This window comes from Rutidosis leptorrhynchoides, chromosome 6, assembly GCF_046630445.1.
Source record: "Rutidosis leptorrhynchoides isolate AG116_Rl617_1_P2 chromosome 6, CSIRO_AGI_Rlap_v1, whole genome shotgun sequence".
In the NCBI taxonomy this organism is placed as follows: Eukaryota; Viridiplantae; Streptophyta; class Magnoliopsida; order Asterales; family Asteraceae; genus Rutidosis; species Rutidosis leptorrhynchoides.
Window position 1 is genome coordinate 195,470,572 of NC_092338.1, and position 25,184 is coordinate 195,495,755.

The window sequence follows — 25,184 nt, forward strand, 5'->3', positions numbered from 1 at the left end:
AGAATGTAATCTGTGACTAGGGTTGTTGCGGTACGATGATATTGGTTATTTTGTAACCAAACCCGACCCAACTGGTTTAACCCGATACCAAAAGGCATTTCACCCGAGCATTTGATCCAACTGATAGTGTCTGCAATCTAACACAAAATGAAAAAGTAAGTCACCAATTACTGCAGCAAAACATGTTTTTCAGATTATCTGATTATTTTCTTTTCGCATATTTTTCTTCTTCCTAAATGTTTCTTAATTTATCAAATAATCTAATTTACCAAAAACTTATAAAATCGATTATTAGATTATTGCGTTATCAAACAACATAATCAAATTTAAACACTATTAATTTATACCACGTTTTTATTCAGCTAATTTTTTAATTATAATTATTCAAAACGCATAATCAAATTTCTAAACGTAATCTAAACACCCGTAAGTGGACATGGAAAATAAACTAAGATGTAACAAGGGTTGTTGTGGTACACTAGTTACTGGTTAGGATGGTATGGGTTATTTTGTAACCAAACCCGACCCAACTGGTTTAACCCGATACCAAAAGGCATTTCACTCGAGCATTTGATCCAACTGATGGTGTCTGCAATCTAACACAAAACCCTGCAAAACAACAATCAAAATCTTCGTAATCATGTTGAAGTTTCTATCAAAAGTGAAGATCGAATTTAACGCCCTAGACCCGCGCACTGCTGCCTGTATGGAATTTTTAGCTCAATGCAATGCTCGAACCGCCAAGGAATCAAACCCTTCGTGTCAATTATTAGTCAAACGCCGCACCGATAGCTTTCCACCGCAGATCTCCGTCACGTTCGTGAACGGCGTCGAAGAGGTTTTTGACGCCACCGCTACACCGGCACAAACCATCCGGAAAATGATTCTGGAAAAAGGAATACAGCTGGAAACGGAGCAAATGTTTCGCGAAGCCGGCGAGAAATGGCCGGTGATTATTCCGGCGGAGGAGCTAACGCAGTCGTTCCCCGGAACTAAGGTAGAAATATAAATATTTAATTCTTAATTATTATAATTCAAAAAGTAATTGTTGTTGTAATGCCCTAATTTTACTTTTTGATTAATATCTATCTGGAGATATTTAAAGGTACAAACTAAATTATAATCACATTAAGTCTGCATCTTTGGATCTATAGCTTGTGAGCAAATTCTACAACAGCCAACACTTATAGCTCTTTACCTTTACCTTTGCAGTTATGTTTTTTAATTACTGCTTTTCATGTTTCTTTTATGGGTTATTAGTTAATTAGTTATTATGAACTTTTTTTCAATTCACACAATTCAAATGAGTTTCCAAGTGTTTGGCTATGTTGTTATTAACTTTAAGGTGACTTGACATTGCTCACTTGGCCGTTTTCATGTGCTTCTAAGTATGATGCATGATTAAGTTCTAGCACCATAAATTCAAAGAGCTATAAGGATACATCGTTTCTGAATCCTTTCGTGCTAGTCAAACGAAGCTTTAAAGTTTCAAAGTACCCTGTAATTAGTACTAAAAAGCTAACTTTCTGTCCAGCACTAAACCTCCTTCCAGGGATCCGGCCCATAAACTCGTCTTAAATTTTATATAGGTGCCTGCACTTTGGGTTAATAAGTTGAGATCCTCCAAACACTCAAATAAGCTAGGAAGTTCAAGAGTATGCCTTGCCTAACAGGCTAACATACTTCAGAATTTCCTTATTTAAAGATACTAAGAAGTTATCTACACCCTTTTTTTTGTTGTGTGTTTTTTTTTTTTCATGTTAATGTTAATATATGTAATATATATTTGTATACTTTTTGACCTTTAATGTCGGTAATGGGAGAACCTCCAAACAGCAAGCTTCTAGAGGAGGTTATAGATATTCTCATGGTTGCAAACGCCCCCGTCTCGTGCCGTTGGGCAATTTGGTGACTAGCCCATCCCGTCTCCGTCTCAACTGTCTCGGTCAAAAGTACAAATGTACAAATTGGTGGCTATCGGTCAAAAGTTGGGCCAGAGTCGGGAAAAGCCGGTCAAATAAGTCAAAATTGACGTATTTTAGTGTTTTTTTTTTTTTTTTTTTTATTATTTTTTTTTTTGTAATAAATTAACGGTGATAGTGATCATAGGTACAAATTTGTCATGGAAAGTAAAATATGTATCTAAATATATATTTATATATATATATATATATTTAAAAGTCAACATTGGTCAACGTCCGTCTCAACCGACCCTTTAAATCTCGACCCCATCAGACGCCTTATCAACCTTGGATATTCTCTTCATCTATCTAATAAATTAATAATAATTAAAAGCTAAGAAAATTGTTTGTCTATATTTAGATGTCCATAATATGTTTCTGTAATATAAAACCTATGGCTGCCTATGAGCCTAATAAATACGATCCCTTGTAACAATGATGATGGGAAAATTTGTAAATATTACAGTAACCTTTCAAAAGGGGAAACATTCCAATATTTTAGGGAAACTTCAAATGGTCAGCTGAGGTTTTCAGTGAGGACTGAGGAGGGACGGTTGTATAAGCTCTTTAATTAATTTCTCATCAATAACCTTATATTTGGTACTTAAGTTGATTATGATCTCTATGTTAATCTCATTCATATTTCTCAGCCAAGGAAAGCAGAAGAAAAGAAGCAATAGTTTTACCAACTTTCTACTTTGATAATGGGATGAAATGCAAGTTAGCGGCATAGAGAAAGCATGGTATGTGGGTGATACTCAGCTTCTCGTTTGCAGATTTATTTATTTTAAAAAGGTTCTGTATTGGAAGCATCATAAAACTTCTTTTAGTAATGAATTTAAACTTGTGATTCCATGAAGTTTATTTTGGCTCTGCCCTGCTATACATTTATGTTGCCCTTTCTTATTGTTATTTTGTAGTAGCATTTATTTATTTCCAGAGTTAAGCAGCTGTTATCAGTTGTATAATAATAATAATATAATAATATAAAACCCTTTGTTGTGATCCCCACTTATATGTCTCGTTTTGTGATGTTTGATTGGAATTTTCGTTTAGTTGGAACTTGGTTCAGCCTTGAGGGGTGGCAAGGTGTTTAGCTTTTCAAACCAACGGGGATGACCGAATCCGAATGCCCCCAACTCCCTTCCACCGTTGCCATGGCGTCGGGGTTCAGTGTCTTCTGCTCGACTTTGTGATTTCAACGTTTTAAAATTTTAATAAAATAAATAGCTGTTGGGGAGCTTGGGTATTTTTTTTTTCCGTTTTCAAAAATGAGACTGTGATTTCAACATTTTAAAATGAAAATTTGAATAAATAGTCGTTGGGGGTGCTTTTTTCTGTTTTAAAAATAAAGGTGAAGACACAATTTAATGGCAGGCAATTTTTTACGAAGATTAGATGGAGGATAGTGAAGGTGTACAGGCATTTTTTTTTTAATTGTTTTATATCTAGGGTAAATGAGTTTCATGGGTCTAAAACATTTGTTTTCCGGGTTTAATTTAAAAAAACATATTGGCCGAAAATTAGAAAAAATATGGGCTTAATTTCTGTTAATTTAATAAATTAAATTAAATTAAATTAATAGTAATTATTCTTTTATTTATATTATATATTATATTATAATTATAATTATAAATATATTCAATAGAATGTACAAATTTACTATTCACAGCATTTTTTTATTCAAAAAGGGCATTTCCGTAATTTGACAACACCCCCTATATATCCACTCCCTTCTCTCCAGAGTTGGGCAGAAGGTTCTAGCGATGGTTGTCTGCCGGTTGTCTGCGGCAGATAAAAAGATTCTGCGAGAAGATTCCAGCCACAAAAAGGGGGGAAAAAAATCTGACCATACTTAGAGCAAGATACGTGAATTAACTCATTTGTTTTTTTTCAACGAAAGTACGGAATCACCAACCATTCACGCGTTCATCTCCCTGTAGTTACATAACCCGTCTTCACCTGCTGCCCAGAGGAAAACCGAACCAATCTGAGGGCATGGGTGGTAAAACCTGAAGGTTTTTCGTATGCCCGAGAGACATATTTAATTAATGTGGCTAATATGTTATGATCCAAGTCGGGTCATACCCAATAACAAGCTTACCGACACTTTACAAGTATTTAATCATAACGGTTGGATCGTTAAATAAATACGCGACACTTGAAATTTAGAAAATCGGTTTTCTAAAATATTATCACTTGAGATAAATTATTTGGATAATTTACACAATGAGGATTTAATTATTTATAGGTGTAAATAATTATAATGTGTTATATTTTATAAATGGTTTTATAAAATATGCAAGTAACAAAATAAATACATGGATTCATATATATATTGTTTTATATACAATCCAAATATATAAAATATAACCCATGATGGATGGCAGTTTTTTGTGTCTCCAAGAGAGCATCTCATGCTTAATTTTTGTTGCTTTTGAGTGCACAACTCCTCATACATGTGCTAGTCTCTATAACCATGCAATTGACTAAAGGGAGAGAGTGATATACACAAAATAGCAACAACAAAATTCTGTTTTCTGCTGTGGTTCTGGCCGAACTGTTTAGGGCAGAAAAAAGAGTGGTTCTTGCTTGGTTAACTAGTGTTTCAAGTGTCTAATTAAATCCTAACCAAAGGCTAGGTGTTGGTGCAAAAGCTTGGGGTATTTCTCCTTGAGGTTTCATAGTTTTGAAGCTTCATTCATCATCATTCTTTCAACTAGCTGCTGTCCAGAATTTTGGGTTCAAAGGAAGTGGGTTTCAAGCTTGGTTTTAAGGTGATTAAGTGTCGAAAATATAATCAAGTTCAATAGTGGTGTTGGTGCATCAAAAGCTTGGGGTTTTAACACACTTGTTCATCATCTTCTTGTATCAAACAACCCTCAACTAGCTTGGGGAGGTAAATAAATCTTCTCCTCTTGTTCTTATATGTAAGTATATATTCTAGACTTGATATTAACATGGAATTTAACTAAAAGGCTAAACATATGAACATGACTTATCATTTGCTTCCGCTTGCTTTAACACTACTAAAATTGGTTTTGTAATTATGTTAACTATAAGAACATGTTTTATGAACTTGTTAAATTTCATCAATGGTATCTAGAGCCGAAGTCTATGGATTATGCTTCTTATATGGTTATTAAACTCACCATGACTTTGCATTTTATGTACATGCATGAATATAGAATGCAAAAATTCATTGGTTTTGGGTGGGTTATGTTTTGGCCGAATTTTGAGGGTTCCAAAATAGGGTTTTGGATTGCCATTTGGTTCATATTTTGTTCATATGTTGTTGTTCACAATCAAGCCTTGACCTTGTGTTTGAATGGTTGAATGGTTGAATGGTTGAATGATTTGTATTATTCATTTGGTATGTAATAATTAATTCATTCATTTGGTTGTAATATTCATTCATTTGATTATGTAATTTATTTTATATTTGGTATGTAAAATAGATTAGGTTGTATTTTCATTTTCTAGAAAAATGTATTAGGATATATTTTTTTGTAAAAATGAAGATGCAAGATGAAGACAAGGAAGATGCAAGATTAAGTGGGAGATTTGAAATCTCCTACTTTGTGTTATAACCCTTAACCGGTGACATTTGTTTTCGGCTAAACAAATGTCTACCAAATTGGCTTGATTGTGAACACATTTGTTTTGCATGCGTGGTTGTTTAATTTCTTGTATGATTGTGGATTGTGTATGTTATACTACAACAAGTTATCACACAAGTTAACAACAAGCAAAACTACAATTTAATTGGTTAATTTATTAACAACATGAAATTTACCAAACTACAATTTAATCGGTTAAATTGAAATGGCAAAAGACGCTAATAAATGGTTATTAAGATCAAGAAAAGGATTATAATAAATGGTTATTGAATCACATATATAAAATGGTTTATATTACACAACATGAAAAATGGATTTTCAAATAAACCATACACTAAATGCATGTTGGTGTATGGCATAAATGTTTTCTCAAACTAGAATTAAAGAAAACTTAAAATCCCTTAATTAACAAGGTAAACAAGTTAAACGCCATCCTTTTGTGCAACACTTAAAAATATTAGGGAATTCATAATGAGATAAAGGTCACCTAACCGTTATGAGCAAACTAATATGATTGAGGTGAATCTCGCACACTTGTGGGATAAAGGTCACCTAACCACTTGTGTGTTGAATTTACACGTTAGCACAAGTAGGACGACTTGATTTGGGAATCATGAACTTAGGGTCACCGAAGCATGAGGAACAAATAGGCGTTGATGGGATAAATATGCCATGCAAAAGGATTGCATGTTCCCATAACTTAGAAATTGCAAAAGGATTGCAATTTTCATATAATGACTACCTAGCTAAATCAAATGACGGGATAAAGGTCACCTAACCGAAATTTGGTTTACCGTTGGATTCTAAAATTTAATAAATATCAATTGGATTTAAAGGGTATTGATTGTTAAATTAAAATTGATACTTAAACAACTTTGTTAAATTTTGTAGATGGCCGCCAATAACAACAACATTCCCAACGCACCAATAAACTTTAACAACCTATCGTTGAGGTCAATCCTCGAAAAGGAAAAACTCAACCATACGAACTTCATAGATTGGTTCCGCAATCTAAGAATTGTCCTCAAACTAGAGGACAGGGCGTATGAGTTGGAAGACCCCATTCCCGATCAACCGGACGAGGATGATACGGAAGGCATGACTTATTGGGAGAAATATTGCACCGATTCATTGCAAGTTTCTTGCCTCATGCTTGGGACTATGATACCCGAACTCCAAAAGGATTTTGAGCATCATAGTGCATATGACATGATCACACAGTTGAAGGAGATGTTCCTTCAACAAGCTCGTGTCGAGCGCTTTGAAACGGTCCGAGCGCTTCATGCATGTCGGATGGACGACTCCCAATCCGTTTCATCTTATGTCCTTAAGATGAAAAGCCTAATTGATCGAGCGAACCGTCTAAACTGCAACGTGTCTAATGAATTAGCCACGGAACTTATCCTTAACTCCTTGTCAAAGAGGTTTGACACATTTGTAATGAATTACAATATGAATGGATGGGATAAGAGCATTGGCAAATTACACCCCATGCTTAAGACGGCCGAAGCAAGCATGGGTAAAAGGGCTTCACCCATGTTTATGATCAATGAAGGCGGGTCCAAAAATAATAACACTTCTAAGCCAAAGGCGGCTAAGAGGAAAGGAACCGCCTACCAAGGCAAGGGTAAGGGAAAGGGGAAGATGGTTACCCCAACCAACAACAACAAGAAGCAAAAGATTGCCGGAAAGGCTAACCCCAAGGAAGACCCGTGCTTTGGTTGCGGTGAAATGGGTCACTGGAAACGCAACTGCCCGGTCTACCTAAAGGAGTTGAAGGAAAAGAGGGATGCAAGGCAAACCTCAGGTAATGTATATATAGTATACATTGAGCTTAGTATTACTTCTTCTAATACATGGGTATTAGACACAGGATGTGGAACTCACATTTGCAATTCTATGCAGGGGTTCAAAAGAAGTAAACAAGAAGCGAGAACATCAAGTCTCTACATGGGTAATGGAGCTAAGGTGCACGTAGTAGCTCAAGGAGACTTTATTCTAAAGCTTCCAAGTGGTTTGGAACTTATTTTGAAAAATGTTTTGTATGCACCCGATTTATCGCGAAACATTATTTCTGTATCCCGTTTGAAACAATATGGTTTTAATCTTAATTTCATTAATGATGATATCCATGTTTCTTTAGATAGTGTGTTCTATTTCAAGGCTTCGCCTGTGAATGGTATTTATGAATTGGTTCATGATGACACATCATACAATAGCTCAATATACCATGCAAACACCAAGAAACTCAAAAGGGATTTGAGTGATTCCTACTTATGGCATTGTCGCCTTGGTCACATAAACAAGAATCGAATGCATACACTTCAAAAGAATGGACTTTTGAAATCAAATGAACTAGACTCGTTTGATGTATGTGAATCTTGTTTACAAGGCAAAATGACTAAAGCACCTTTCAAAGGGACCTATGAAAGGGCTAAAGACTTATTGGGATTAATACATTCGGATGTATGTGGACCCTTTAAGCCCATAACTAGGAATGGTGAAAGATACTTCGTTACTTTCATTGATGACTTCAGTCGTTTCGGATATGTCTATTTGTTAAGACATAAGGACGAAACTTTTGAAGCATTCAAGGAATATCAAAACGAAGTACAAAATCAACTCAATAAGACAATCAAGGTACTTCATACCGATAGAGGAGGTGAATACCTAAGCGACGCTTTCCAAGATCATCTTAGAAGTTGTGGGATTATCTCGCAACTTACTCCACCCGGGACACCACAACTTAATGGAGTTTTCGAAAGGAGGAACCGAACCCTAATGGATATGGTTCGATCTATGATGGCTAGAAGCTCATTACCTCTATCATTTTGGGGTTATTGTCTATGTTCCGCGGCTCGTATTTTAAATATGGCCCCAACCAAGAAAGTGGAACGAACTCCTCATGAGATGTGGTTTGGAAAACCTCCATCTCTATCATACTTAAAGGTATGGGGATGTGAAGCTTATCCTAAGCGGTACGTCCCTAATAAGTTGAATGCTCGATCCATAAAGTGTATCTTCATAGGATATCTCAAGGATGATATGGGATACTATTTCTATGATCCAACCGAGCAAAATGTATTTGTTGCTCGAAAGGCTGAATTCCTTGAAACTAAGTTCCTATTGGAAGGAAATAGTGAAAGGAAGATAGATCTTGAAGAGGTTCAAGATCAAGTAGATGATACACAATTGGTTGACGCTAGCACTCAACATGAAAATGTTGAGAGTGATCAAATGGATGATCAAAATACACAAGACGTTCGCAGATCTGGTAGGATTAGTAATCCTCCTGAGAGATATGGGTTTCTCATGGATGGCTGCTATGTGGTTGATTTGGATGAACCAACAAACTACCAAGAGGCTTTATCAATGATTGATAAGGATAAATGGCAGGAAGCCATGAACGCTGAGATGCAATCCATGTATGACAACCAAGTTTGGGAACTTGTTGAACAACCTACTGGCTCAAGGCTAGTTGATTGTAAATGGCTTTTCAAAATGAAAACCGACATACATGGAAACTTGGATACATATAAAGCTAGACTTGTAGCAAAAGGTTTCACTCAAACTCAAGGGGTTGACTATGATGAAACTTTTCGCCTGTGGCAATGCTAAAGTCTATTAGGATATTACTTGCCATTGCTGCTCATTATGATTATGAAATATGGCAAATGGATGTCAAGACCGCTTTTCTAAATGGACATCTTGAGGAAGATGTTTATATGGTTCAGCCTGAAGGTTTTGTTGATCCGAAATATCCTAAAAAAGTATGCAAGTTAAAGAAGTCAATCTACGGATTGAAACAAGCATCTAGAATGTGGAATCATCATTTTAATGAGGAGGCCAAGAAATTTGGCTTCATTAAAAATGGTGATGAAGCTTGTGTATACAAGAAAGCTAGTGGGAGCACTATCATGTTCCTTGTACTATATGTGGATGATATATTGTTATTTGGAAATGATATTCCGGCAATGGAAGGGGTTAAAACTTGGCTAAGTAAATGCTTCTCTATTAAGGATCTTGGAGAAGCACAATACGTTTTGGGGATTGGAATCTACAGGGATAGATCCAAGAAACTGATAGGTTTGAATCAAAGTGTATACATTGAAAAGATCTTGAAAAGGTTCAAGATGGAGAACTCTAAGAAAGGTTTGGTACCTATTCAAAAGGGAACACTTCTCAGTTCATATCAGTACCCCACCACGAAAGATGAACAGGAGAGAATGAAGAAAGTCCCATATGCGTCTGCCATTGGGTCAATCATGTATGCAATAATATGCACAAGACCGGATGTGTCATGCGCTCTAAGCCTGACAAGTAGATACCAGAATAACCCAGGAAACAGTCATTGGATTGCTGTCAAAAGTATATTGAAATACCTTAGGAGGACTAAGGATATGTTTCTAATATATGGGTCTGGTGAGGAGGAACTCGCTGTAAAAGGTTATGTGGACGCGAGTTTCCAAACTGATCGAGATGATTCTCGATCACAATCCGGTTATGTCTTCACGTTAAATGGAGGTGCGGTCTCTTGGAAGAGTTCAAAACAGGATGTTGTTGCATTATCCAGTACAGAGTCGGAGTACATTGTCGCCTCATTGGCAGCTCAGGAAGCTGCATGGATGAAGAAATTCATCGACGACTTAGGAATAGTCCCTTCCATTCAGGACCCTCTTGAGATCTTTTGTGACAACGAGGGTGCGATTGCTCAAATCAAGGAACCTCGTGCTCACCAAAAGACCCGTCACATTGAGCGGAGATTCAACTACATAAGGGATGAAGTTGAAAAGGGAAAGATATGTATTCGAAAAGTTCACACAGATCTTAACATATCGGATCCACTCACGAAGCTCTTACATGGATCAAAGCATGCAGGACATGTTTGTGCTTTAGGGCTTCGATATTCTAGTGATTGGTCATGATCTGTTTTAAATATTGTAACGGAACGAAATTGTTCAAACTCATTAATATAATTATGGTATTAATTTATTTTGAGTTATGTTCCTATTTTGCATATTTTATCCATGAATAAGTAATTGTTCTAAATTCCGTAGTCGATCACATTTGTAGGAGCAAGTGTGAGGTTTAGACTATTATGAACTTGGATTGGTATACATTCACGGATGAATGTAGGGCAAGGTTGCTACCAAGGTTCATAGATATTTGTGGGATACAAATATTGGAAGACCCGCCCTCAAGATTCACTAAATGGAGCCTTTGTGGTTGATCACATGTAATCTTGAGTAAAGGCGAATATCATTGTATCCTCTGACCTGAGATACATGTTGGGTTCGGATATTTGCCAAGTATTGTGCCTTGATTCTTTCCTTCGCTATTCTGAAATATGGTAGTTCACAAGGAAGAGCTCAGGTATAATGCAAGGTATATATTTAGGACGTATGTAGTCAAGATGGAATTTGTCCCTCTTATTCATTGAGAGTCAGATGTCTAAGGCCTGTTAAAGTTAAATCTAGAAGAGATTGATCACTCTGTATCTCTTGGATTTAACATGACATCTAGGATGAAAGGATATAATGAAAAGATTCACCTATTCATATTCGAGATGGGAACTCGAAAGGGATGATGTTATTAAATGGCACAAAGTCATAACATATTGGAGGTAATGGACAGTCGTTAGGTGGTATCCGTCACGTGCATTAATTTCTTATGTTTCTTGTGCAAGTGGGAGATTGAAGGTTTTTCGTATGCCCGAGAGACATATTTAATTAATGTGGCTAATATGTTATGATCCAAGTCGGGTCATACCCAATAACAAGCTTACCGACACTTTACAAGTATTTAATCATAACGGTTGGATCGTTAAATAAATACGCGACACTTGAAATTTAGAAAATCGGTTTTCTAAAATATTATCACTTGAGATAAATTATTTGGATAATTTACACAATGAGGATTTAATTATTTATAGGTGTAAATAATTATAATGTGTTATATTTTATAAATGGTTTTATAAAATATGCAAGTAACAAAATAAATACATGGATTCATATATATATTGTTTTATAAACAATCCAAATATATAAAATATAACCCATGATGGATGGCAGTTTTTTGTGTCTCCAAGAGAGCATCTCATGCTTAATTTTTGTTGCTTTTGAGTGCACAATGTGGCGACCCGAAAATTTCCGACCAAATTTAAACTTAATCTTAATATGAAATCGACACGATAAGTAAAGTCTATAACATTGAAGTCTTGAAAACTTTGAACTGTGTTCATGTATACAATTGACCTTTGACCAGTTCCGACGATTCACGAACAATTAATTGTAACTTGATAGGTATATATATATAAAAATAATAATTGGAAACATAATTTTAAATATTGTATGTTGTTGTTACAAAAATTTATTTATGTAACGTAAAATAAAAATAGGATATTATAATAGTTATTATTTATATATATATATATATATATATATATATATATATATATATATATATATATATGAAATGTATTGAATATATATATATATAGTTTCGAACTTATTTGGAAAATGATTGTAACACTCAATTATCAATCGATTGATAATAAACAAGTTATAAACGAACTTAGGTGATTTTAAATAAACGGTGATCCGAAAATGAGTTTTATAAATTTTAGGCTTATTAATAATATGTTTAGATGTTGTTTGTCAAATTTTAAAACTTTTTATATTTTACTTGGGGGATGGGAGTGACTAATTAATGTAATTTTTATTTAATAATTTATAATCAAATTTTATACCATAATTATCAAAATAAATAAATATAGTTAATTTTAAAATATGGAATTTTTTCGAAGACTTTTATCCGCCACTGATGATCAACGGAGTACGAAATAATAACTACGCTAATATTGTCGGCAGGTATATGTTAAAAGCACGGCTGCTAACTGTTTCATGATTGAAACAATCTGTTTCATGTCTATTCTAGTTAGTATTAATATATTATTATTATTATTATTATTATTATTATTATTATTATTATTATTATTATTATTAATTATTATTATTATTATTATTATTATTATTATTATTATTATTATTATTATTATTATTATTATTATTATTATTATATAACTTATATTATAAATATATATGTATGTGCGTAAGAAAGGAGAAGAAAAATATCCACAACCCATTTCTTAGTCTTTCTTCTTTGAGAGCATCTTCACCGCTATCATCACACACCACCTTGCACCACCGTCGACCACCACCATCACCGCCTTGAATCAGTTCAATCACCATGATTCGACATTACCTTTCTTCATCTTTTAAATTCTTCGTGAGCCATAGCAATCAACCACCACCGCCACCAATACCTTCGTCAACCTCCAAACCGTCACCATTGAAATTATTTTGATACCACGTGTACTCATTTAATAATAGAAACTCTGTGTGGAATCTTTATGCAAATAAAAGAAATGGGATTTCTTGAAGACACCACGTGTACTCATCTTCTCATCAACATGCATCGTTTTTTTTTATATTGAATTTTAATATCCTTTATGTATATCTCAACCATTTGATGATTTCACCGTCCATTTACACATGTGTAAGATACACATAACAATATCACAAAACCCATATCCTTATTTTTATTCAATATCACAAAACTCATATCATCCAATCGTCGCTAGTTCTTGCTTCCCATATATTCCAGTTGTATTCTCCAAATTTATTTTGTTATTTTTTTTATTACAATTCTACAATCAAGTTGAGTTTTTTTTTTTTTTTTAGAAAGAAAAATAAAAGTGTTCCATCTCCGGTTCAGTCCGCTGTTGATAGCTATGGTTGTGTTCATCACCACACAACCCATCGATTACCTGCAACTATCTTCCTGTTTACTACTCAATTCCAAACCCACCATTCATTATAGCTACTGCTATTCAGTCCCTATTCCAGTTCGGATGGACATCACCACTATTTTCATCAATCATCTAACCTGCAAAATGATTCGTTGTATACGGTTACTGTTACGGTACACTTTAGTTTTGTTTCTTTCATTTCTTGCGAACCAGGCTGCCATGAGGACAGTCCCATTTAAACTACTACTGTGATCGTGTTTCAATTTCGGCTATAACCATCACAAAACACCTCATATTTCGAAACCCATTTACTTTTATTATTATTTTTATTTTTTTTTCTTTCTCTTTATTTCTGTTTGAGACAAACCACTAGAACACCACGAAAACCATCACGACAAGCTGATATTGAACCCAGTTGTTTTGTTTTCCTATCTAGGGTTTCAGTTTCTGTTTTACCACGACAAGATGATGAATAATGAAAAAAAACCAACGATGATGGTGACGAATGTTGAAGATGATGAGCTGTAATGAAGAGGATCATGAAGATAAATGATCAAAGAGTACTGCTACTGCCATGCGTTCCATTTCTTTTTCTGTTTTAAACGGCATGCTGATGACTAACATAATTGAATAACGGTATTGGGTTGATAATGACTTGAAGAAGATAATCGTGAGGTCAGTGGTTATGATGATGATAATCGGATGACGAGTCTATGATGATGATGATAGACGATGTCGTTTGATTATTAAGAAAAAAGATGAACACAGAAAATATGTTAAAGGAAAATAGATTCGTATATAGATAAGAAAAACAGAATTTGCTTGGATGGTTTATGGGTGTGTTGGGCTAACGGGAGGTTGCGTGTTCGAGCCCGGGCAATGGTGTTTTTATTTAAAAGCTTGATTTAAAAGGTAGTTTTATTATCTTTCTTATTATTATTATTATTATTATTATTATTATTATTATTATTATTATTATTATTATTATTATTATTATTATTATTATTATTATTATTATTATTATTATTATTATTATTATTATTATTATTATTATTATTAACATTAGTATTAGTATTATCATTAAGAATATTATTAGTAGTATCATTATTATTATCATTTATAGAATCATTATTATTATTATCATTATATTATTATTAGCATTATTTTTATCATTATTATCATTGGTATTATTGATATGTCAAATAAAGATTTTATATATAAAAATAAATATATTTAATTAAGTTATTAATGAGACACATAATTTATTAAGATAACATTTATAATATATATAAATCTGTTCGATTACAATTAGAGGTGTTAATATATATACTTGATATAGGTTCGTGAATCTGAGGCCAACCCTACAATTGTTCAATGACGTCATATGTATTTTTACTACGAAATACAGTATAGTGAGTTTCATTACTCCATTTATAAATGTTTTTGCAATATATATATTTTTGGGACTGAGAATACATGCGCTGTTTTATAACTGTTTTACGAAATAGACACAAGTACTTAAAAACATTCTACGATTAAGTTATGAGTACACCGGATATCACCCCTTTATAGTCTGGTAATCTAAGAATTAGGAAACCGAGCTCCTAATTGACGCGAATCCTAAAGATAGATCTATGGGCACTCACAAGCCCCATTCAGAGAATTTGAACTGCTTTATTACTTCGAAATAGGTATACAACCGCCAGCTTTAAAAGATATGATCTGTTTGTGAGGTTTACACAACCATCATATTTAAAAGAGTGGCATGTTTGTATGCTTTTGCATGACCGTGCGGAATGCCGGTATGCGGGGGATATTCTATATGCATCTTGTTAAGGTCGATTACCAGGTGTTTATATATCGTATGAATGATTTTCCAGCAGTGAGCAGACCAGCACAGATTCTTTTCAAAATATGAGTATCTTGTTGTCTATTATACTATCTGAAATGATTATTTATGATAAACTAATGAACTCACCAACCTTTTGGTTGACACTTTAAAGCATGTTTATTCTCAGGTATTAAAGAAATCTTCCGTTGTGCATTTGCTCATATTAGAGATATTACTTGGAGTCATTCATGACATATTTTAAAAGACGTTGCATTCGAGTCGTTGAGTTCATCAAGATTATTACAGTTCATCAAGATTATTACTAAGTCAATTATAGTTGGATATATTATGAAATGGTATGCATGCCGTCAACTGTCGATGTAATGAAAGTTTGTCTTTTAAAAACGAATGCAATGTTTGTAAAATGTATCATATAGAGGTCAAGTACCTCGCGATGTAACTAAATGTAATGTATTCGTCCAGATGGATTAGGACGGGTCGTTATAGGTGGTATCAGAGCTGGTATAACGCCGTCCATGTGTGGCGGATTAGTCTTAAAGGAGGTTCTCACAGTGTTACCTGTGATGAAGCATTGGCTCTTACTCCTTGCGATCCCTTACGAGGGTTGGCAGTAGCCGAGAGGCAGGCCCTAAAATCAGTATCTGAGGTACACTCAGTGGTCACCAGGCGGTTAGCTGGGAAGGCACTGGGTGGGACGGTGGTTGTCCCCACTGTAGTTATAGGTGGTATCAGAGCGGTGGTCTTAGCGAACCAGGTCTTGCATTAGTGTGTCTAACTGATAGTTGTTTAGATGCATTAGTGGGTCTGGACTTCGACCGTGTCTGCATGTCAAAAGTTTTGCTTATCATTTTGTGTCGAAAATTACATGCTTATCATTCTTAGTCTAGACACATCTTACTGCATTAATTGCATGAATAGTGTATAGACAAAAGTTAATATCATAGCGTATCTGCTAATTCATATCTTAGCGTATCTGTTACTGTAAATTTGCCTGACATATTCCGTAAATTCCTCCGTAATCTACGAAATCTTATGTTCTATGCATATACATATTATAGATAATTAGAATATCATCCGATAGCCGAAGTTCTTTTCATATCGAAAAATTCTTTATTCAATCATACGAAATGGAACTAGCCACTAGTTCAAGTCCCTCGGATTCTGAATGGAGTTTCACTCGAGCTACGAAAGCAGTGTCACCAGAATGAATCAACCAATCAGCCATCCCCCAATTCATCTGATGGGTTCGTAGCCGACTTAATCATTGGAGACAAGAAGAAGGTGATCCCTTCCATCAACCAAATTCACCTCTTGGTGAAGAACCTGAAACACTTACCGGCGAATCAGTCCGAAACACCACTTTCACCCTCATTTCCAGAGTAGCTCGACACGATTATATTCTATCCACAATTCTAAACCTTATTCATCCGCTCGTTCCGACCGACAATCATTCCGGAATAATAGAAGAAGTCAACGAACTTCGCGCTCGAGTAATCAATTTGGATAATATGGTGCAAAATTTAGCAGCTTCAGCAACATCACCGGCACCAACAGTACCATCAATAACAGCACCAGTACCATCAACAATCCATGCCTCAACATCTCATTCTGTACTTCGAGTATAATCATCGTTCTACGTATCGTTCTACATCATTTATCTTCGTTCGACATGGCGATTATATAATCTCTAATGTTTTAGAGATTATGTATTCTAGTTCTAACGATAAATCAAATGAGATTAATATTATATTAACTCATTAAATCCATGATTACATCTGAAGAAAATATATATGAAAGTATATTTTCATAAAGATTGTAATTAAAAAAACTCTATTGTATAAACTGTTAATGATGAAAATATTTTAACGGGTAGGTAATACCCGAGAAATATTTAGATTTCACATTAATAAGTTACACTGTACATTCTTCAAATCTGATTCAACATTCATTTACTATCCTACTTACATCTACAGAGATACGAATCCGTTCACCACAGAATAACCATTTTCATTCAATTTCATATTTAGATTTTGACCTATCAGAATCCAACAAGTGGCATAATGAAGAAAACATTGGATAAAAAAATAAAATTTGTTAGAAACAAACAAATTAACTATAAGAAATTTTGTTAAGAATCCACTCTAACTGTTCCTAGCTAACTGATTACATTTTATTTATCGCAATTTAATTATCGCAATTTATATTCTCGCAATTTTATTTATCGTCATTTAATTTCTGTTATTTATTTTATGCACTTTAAATATTGGGACACATATACAAGGTTTTGACATATCATATCGACGCATCTATATATATTATTTGGAATAACCATGGACACTCTATATGCAGTAATGCTTGAGTTAGCTATACAGGGTTGAGTTGATTCTACAATAATATATATACTTTGAGTTGTGATAGAGTCTGAGACATGTATACAACGGGTCACCACACGTATTAATTAATTCGAATATTATATATTAAACTATATATGAATTATTGAGTTACTAACTGTGGACTGCTAACTGTGGACTACCAACATTGGACAATTAAAAAATAAATTAAAATATTGATTATAACATATGAAACTAAACATTTCTTGAAGTTTGCAACTTGATTTCATCTTAAACCTCATTTGTATCTTGACGATTACGATGTGCGTTCAAACCTTTCATAATTCTTGAAAACACCTCAATCGAGAGAATGAACCAACTGCATCTCATCTATGGAAGAAAAGATTGATGCGTATAGTTATGCACCTTAAAAACTCTTGGAACCTGAGTAAACGTTTAAAACGTATCTGTGCTAGCTCCTTTGGCATTGTTATTACCGAAAATAATATTTCAATTCTTTTTCAAATTAGCCAATTTTGTCACAGCTCCAGCAAATCAGCTTCAATTTTTCAATCGAATAAACCTTATTATAAAGATTACCCCTTCATCATCGTTACCGGAGAACTTTTATATCCCACCGCATTAGCAGTAAACTTACCAGAAATTTTATTGATCTTAAACTCTCCGAAAAATCATTATATTTATCGAAACCCTATCATGTACTCATCTGTATCTTGTAATGGTAGTTGCCATACCAAAAAGTTTGAATCATTCTCAAATTTCGCAGCAATCCTACACCAACAGTTATATATATATGTATAACGTCTATATCCAAGACTTACATACTCTGAGTGTGAAGTTTCTGAAAAACATCCTAGACTGCGAACTAGTTCTCGAAATTTTGAAAAATGCTGATGAAGCAGCAAAAACTGTAAACGACCTTAACAGCCAAAAGTTTAATGATAAAGAATAGTGGCTGAAGAAGCTCAGAAAAGTTGGAATTGGAAAACGGATTGAGCAAACTATGAAGGAGGCTGTGGACAAATCATAAAGACTAAACCTGCCTTCAAAGAATCCAAATGATTCAGTATCTGCTGAAGTCATTAACGAATACCTTGCTCCTGACTCTACACTTTTACGAACAAATCTTCATCATCATTCATCGATATTAGAAATTCTAATATATCATCGTATCTTTCATTATAAATATCCTCTATATTTCTGAAGATATTTTCATAACTATTCTTATCTGAAATCACCTATCTCTTTGTAATATCAGTGTTACATCAGAAAGAAAACTATTTTAGTTTCTAAATTCTGAAAATCCGAATTTAAATTATGAATGTTTTTGAAGTAGTGTTGAGAACTGAAGCGTGAGTTAGTATAATATAATGACATTTGATCAACGTGATTATATTACAGTAAGTCATGCTGAGTTTCCAATGGAACGTGATGATTCACAGACCATAATGTCATCATGAACCATGTTACACGATTCTTACATTCTACATAATCTCCAAACATATCGAGAACATATCTTCCTGATAGTTCTATCTTTTCTCTTGAACTCTGGTAACTTAACCAATCAAGATCATACCATTACAATCTCTCTCTTAGAACATTAGTCATGTTCATTCGAAACTTCATACCTACGAATTCTGGACCATTATTCGCTTGACTTAAAGTCGGAAGAGAAAACGAAAGTATGGAACTCTAAAATATAAAGGAAACGAAGGGGATGAATTTATAGTGAAATATCTGACAGAGCAATCGAAATATATCATCGCATTTAACCAAAGAGGATTCTAATTTCCTTAAGAATCAAATCTTATTACGAAGATTTTCTCTAAATCCCTTGAATTCCGAAAATTTACCGTGACTATGTCACCGGTTAAGACGAACATGCAATTATTCATTTCACTCTTTTGTGATCGCTTCATTCGTACTCATCGAATAATCGAACTATTTTATCCTTATTACTCAATGGTGATAAAACTCTAATTTCCAACTCATATGAGTCATGAAAACATATTTATTGTTAGCAATGACCATCCCAATCAAATTTCGGGACGAAATTTCTTTAACGGGTAGGTACTGTGACGACCCTAAAATTTCCGACCAAATTTAAACTTAATCTTAATATGAAATCGACACGATAAGCAAAGTCTATAATATTGAAGTCTCGAAAACTTTGAACTGTGTTCATGTATACAATTGACCTTTGACCAGTTCCAACGATTCACGAACAATTAATTGTAACTTGATAGGTATATATATATAAATAATAATTGGAAACATAATTTTAAATATTGTATGTTGTTGTTACAAAAATTTATTTATGTAATATAAAATAAAAATAGGATATTATAATAGTTATTATTTAAAAAGTATCTATATATATATATATATATATATATATATATATATATATATATATATATATATATATATATATAGTTTCGAACTTATTTGGAAAATGATTGTAACACTCAATTATCAATCGATTGATAATAAACAAGTTATAAACGAACTTAGGTGATTTTAAATAAACGGTGATCTGAAAATGAGTTTTATAAATTTTAGGCTTATTAATAATATGTTTAGATGTTGTTTGTCAAATTTTAAAACTTTTTATATTTTACTTGGAGGATGGGAGTGACTAATTAATGTAATTTTTATTTAATAATTTATGATCAAATTTTATACCATAATTATCAAAATAAATAAATATAATTAATTTTAAAATATGGAATTTTTTCGAAGACTTTTATCCGCCACTGATGATCAACGGAGTACGAAATAATAACTATGCTAATATTGTCAGCAGGTATATGTTAAAAGCTCGGCTGCTAACTGTTTCATGATTGAAACAATCTGTTTCATGTCTATTCTAGTTAGTATTAATATATTATTATTATTATTATTATTATTATTATTATTATTATTATTATTATTATTATTATTATTATTATTATTATTAATTATTATTATTATTATTATAATTATATAACTTATATTATAAATATATATGTATGTGCGTAAGAAAGGAGAAGAAAAATATCCACAACCCATTTCTTAGTCTTTCTTCTTTGAGACCATCTTCACCGCTATCATCACACACCACCTTGCACCACCGTCGGCCACCACCATCACCGCCTTGAATCACTTCAATCACCATGATTCGACACCACCTTTCTTCATCTTTTAAATTCTTCGTGAGCCATAGCAATCAACCACCACCGCCACCAATACCTTCGTCAACCTCCAAACCGTCACCATTGAAATTATTTTGATACCACGTGTACTCATTTAATAATAGCAACTCTGTGTGGAATCTTTGTGCAAATAAAAGAAATGGGATTTCTTGAAGACACCACATGTACTCATCTTCTCATCAACATGCATCGTTTTTTTATATATTGAATTTTAATATCCTTTCTCTTGCTATACGTTCAACATGTATATCTCAACCATTTGATGATTTCACCGTCCATTTGCACATGTGTAAGATACACATAACAATATCACAAAACCCATATCCTTATTTTTATTCAATATCACAAAACTCATATCATCCAATCGTCGCTAGTTCTTGCTTCCCATATATTCCAGTTGTATTCTCCAAATTTATTTTGTTAATTTTTTTATTACAATTCTACAATCAAGTTGAGTTTTTTTTTTTTTTTAGAAAGAAAAAGAAAAGTGTTCCATCTCCGGTTCAGTCCGCTGTTGATAGCTATGGTTGTGATCATCACCACACAACCCATCGATTACCTGCAACTATCTTCCTGTTTACTACTCAATTCGAAACCCACCAAACCACCATTCATTATAGCTGCTGCTATTCAGTCCCTATTCCAGTTCGGATGGACATCACCACTATTTTTCATCAATCATCTAACCTGCAAAATGATTCGTTGTATACGGTTACTGTTACGGTACACTTTAGTTTTGTTTCTTTCATTTCTTGCGAACCAGGCTGCCATGAGGACAGTCCCATTTAAACTGCTACTGTGATCGTGTTTCAATTTCGGTTATAACCATCGCAAAACACCTCATATTTCGAAACCCATTTACTTTTATTTTTTTTTTATTTTTTTTTCTTTCTCTTTGTTTCTGTTTGAGACAAACCACTAGAACACCACGAAAACCATCACGAAAAGCTGATATTGAACCCAGTTGTTTTGTTTTCCTATCTAGGGTTTCAGTTTCTGTTTTACCACGACAAGATGATGAATAGTGAAAAAAAAACCAACGATGATGGTGACGAATGTTGAAGATGACGAGCTGTAATGAAGAGGATCATGAAGATAAATGATCAAAGAGGACTGCTACTGCCATGCGTTCCATTTCTTTTTCTGTTTTAAACGGCATGTTGATGACTAACATAATTGAATAACGGTATTGGGTTGATAATGACTTGAAGAAGATAATCGTGAGGTCAGTGGTTATGATGATGATAATCGGATGACGAGTCTATGATGATGATGATAGACGATGTCGTTTGATTATTAAGGAAAAAGATGAACACAGAAAATATGTTAAAGGAAAATAGATTCGTATATAGATAAGAAAAACAGAATTTACTTGGATGGTTTATGGGTGTGTTGGGCGAACGGGAGGTTGCGTGTTCGAGCCCGGGCAGTGATGTTTTTATTTTAAAGCTTGATTTAAAAGGTAGTTTTATTATCTTTCTTATTATTATTATTATTATTATTATTATTATTATTATTATTATTATTATTATTATTATTATTATTATTATTATTATTATTATTATTATTATTATTATTATTATTATTATTATTATATTATTATTATTATTATTATTATTATTATTATTATTATTATTATTATTATTATTATTATTATTATTATTATTATTATTATTATTAACATTAGTATTAGTATTATCATTAAGAATATTATTAGTAGTATCATTATTATTATCATTTATAGAATCATTATTATTATTATCATTATATTATTATTAGTATTATTTTTATCATTATTATCATTGGTATTATTGTTATGTCAAATAAAGATTTTCTATATAAAAATAAATATATTTAATTAAGTTATTAATGAGACACATAATTTATTAAGATAACATTTATAATATATATAAATCTGTCCGATTACAATTAGAGGTGTTAATATATATACTTGATATATGTTCGTGAATCTGAGGCCAACCCTACAATTGTTCAATGATGTCATATATATTTTTACTACGAAATACAGTATAGTGAGTTTCATTACTCCATTTTTAAATATTTTTGCAATATATATATTTTTGGGACTGAGAATACATGCGCTGTTTTATAACTGTTTTACGAAATAGACACAAGTACTTAAAAACATTCTACGATTAAGTTATGAGTACACCGGATATCACCCCTTTATAGTCTGGTAATCTAAGAATTAGGAAACCGAGCTCCTAATTGACGCGAATCCTAAAGATAGATCTATGGGCACTCAAAAGCCCCAGTCAGAGAATTTGAACTGCTTTAGTACTTTAAAATAGGTATACAACCGCCATCTTTAAAAGATATGATCTGTTTGTGAGGTGTACACAACCATCATATTTAAAAGAGTGGCCTGTTTGTATGCTTTTGCATGACCGTGCGGAATGCCAGTATGCGGGCGATATTCTATATGCATCTTGTTAAGGTCGATTACCATGTGTTTATATATCGTATGAATAATTTTCCAGCAGTGAGCAGACCTGCACAGATTGTTTTCAAAATATGAGTATCTTGCGGTCTATTATACTATCTGAAATGATTATTTATGATAAACTAATGAACTCACCAACCTTTTGGTTGACACTTTAAAGCATGTTTATTCTCAGGTATTAAAGAAATCTTCCGTTGTGCATTTGCTCATATTAGAGATATTACTTGGAGTCATTCATGACATATTTTAAAAGACGTTGCATTTGAGTCGTTGAGTTCATCAAGATTATTACTAAGTCAATTATAGTTGGATATATTATGAAATGGTATGCATGCCGTCAACTGTCGATGTAATGAAAGTTTGTCTTTTAAAAACGAATGCAATGTTTGTAAAATGTATCATATAGAGGTCAAGTACCTCGCGATGTAACCAAATGTAATGTATTCGTCTAGATGGATTAGGACGGGTCGTTATACACAACTCCTCATACATGTGCTAGTCTCTATAACCATGCAATTGACTAAAGGGAGAGAGTGATATACACAAAATAGCAACAACAAAATTCTGTTTTCTGCTGTGGTTCTGGCCGAACTGTTTAGGGCAGAAAAAGAGTGGTTCTTGCTTGGTTAACTAGTTTTTCAAGTGTCTAATTAAATCCTAACCAAAGGCTAGGTGTTGGTGCAAAAGCTTGGGGTATTTCTCCTTGAGGTTTCATAGTTTTGAAGCTTCATTCATCATCATTCTTTCAACTAGCTGCTGTCCAGAATTTTGGGTTCAAAGGAAGTGGGTTTCAAGCTTGGTTTTAAGGTGATTAAGTGTCTAAAATATAATCAAGTTCAAGGGTGGTGTTGGTGCATCAAAAACTTGGGGTTTTAACACACTTGTTCATCATCTTCTTGTATCAAACAACCCTCAACTAGCTTGAGGAGGTAAATAAATCTTCTCCTCTTGTTCTTATATGTAAGTATATATTCTAGACTTGATATTAACATGGAATTTAACTAAAAGGCTAAACATATAATCATGACTTATCATTTGCTTCCGCTTGCTTTAACACTACTAAAATTGGTTTTGTAATTATGTTAACTATAAGAACATGTTTTATGAACTTGTTAAATTCCATCAAAACCCCCTCCCACTGCCCCCGCAACACGATGTGCGGAAGTGATGCGTAATTATGACTTTTAAGAACGCAATTTCAATCAAAGCTTTTTTTCTCAAACAGGTCTGGACAATTTGAACAGCAAACCCAGCAAAACATAGTGTAAACATTCAAGAACATGTAACCAAGATAGATAATCTAAACTTCTAATTGATAAAGATATCACCACAATCAGAGATCTAGAAACACTCCACACCATCGATTATAGTTGATAAAGATTCCACCACAACTATAAAATCAGAAATGCAGATTTGGGATTTCACCACAATGTTTGATAAAAAAACATCACAAACACTAAGAAAGAAACCACTCGTAGTCACCAGAATCAAAGATTCGTAAAGACACAGAGATTTTAGTAAATAGATAAGTTATATCAAACTTTCATTCATTCATCAACCAAGTTTTACAATGAGAATCAGCCTATATTTATAGAGGAAACATAACAGCTACTTTTTTTTTTTTTTTTTTTTTTTTAAAGCTAGGATTTCATTCATGAACATAACTTACAAGGTACAAGTGGGTTTGTGAGGAAGCCAAACCCATACCCAAGATTACAAACACGAAATAATTAACACGAAATTTTGACAATTACAATAACGTTAAGTAGACTAGGACAATTTAGCCAAGTTAGCCAATCTATCGATCTCCCACGAAGGCGGTGCGAAATTCATTCGAAGGATTTCACTTGAACTTCATTTAGAGCTACCGGCCCGATCCAACTTTTGTCCCGAAAAATCTTGTTTAATATTTAATATAAAGTAAATAATATA

The 25,184-nt window shown here is 33.2% G+C and overlaps 1 protein-coding gene across 1 annotated transcript; it reads left to right on the plus strand.

The window, feature by feature from the left end:
• The first annotated feature begins 553 nt into the window (after positions 1-553).
• On the plus strand, positions 554-2,864 carry LOC139855924 (uncharacterized). Its single transcript, XM_071845165.1, has 2 exons — positions 554-997; positions 2,612-2,864. The coding sequence occupies exons 1-2, from the start codon at positions 641-643 to the stop codon at positions 2,639-2,641; spliced, it is 387 nt and encodes a 128-aa protein (XP_071701266.1). The 5' UTR covers positions 554-640; the 3' UTR covers positions 2,642-2,864.
• The last annotated feature ends 22,320 nt before the right edge of the window (positions 2,865-25,184 follow it).

What these genes read in the sequence shown, in the direction of transcription:
- LOC139855924 (XM_071845165.1), top strand. Translation starts at nt 641, where the DNA reads ATGTTGAAGTTTCTATCAAAAGTGAAGATCGAATTTAACGCCCTAGAC. An exon ending in AGTCGTTCCCCGGAACTAAG is followed by an intron (nt 998 to 2,611) that starts GTAGAAATATAA and finishes CATATTTCTCAG; the next exon opens with CCAAGGAAAGCAGAAGAAAA.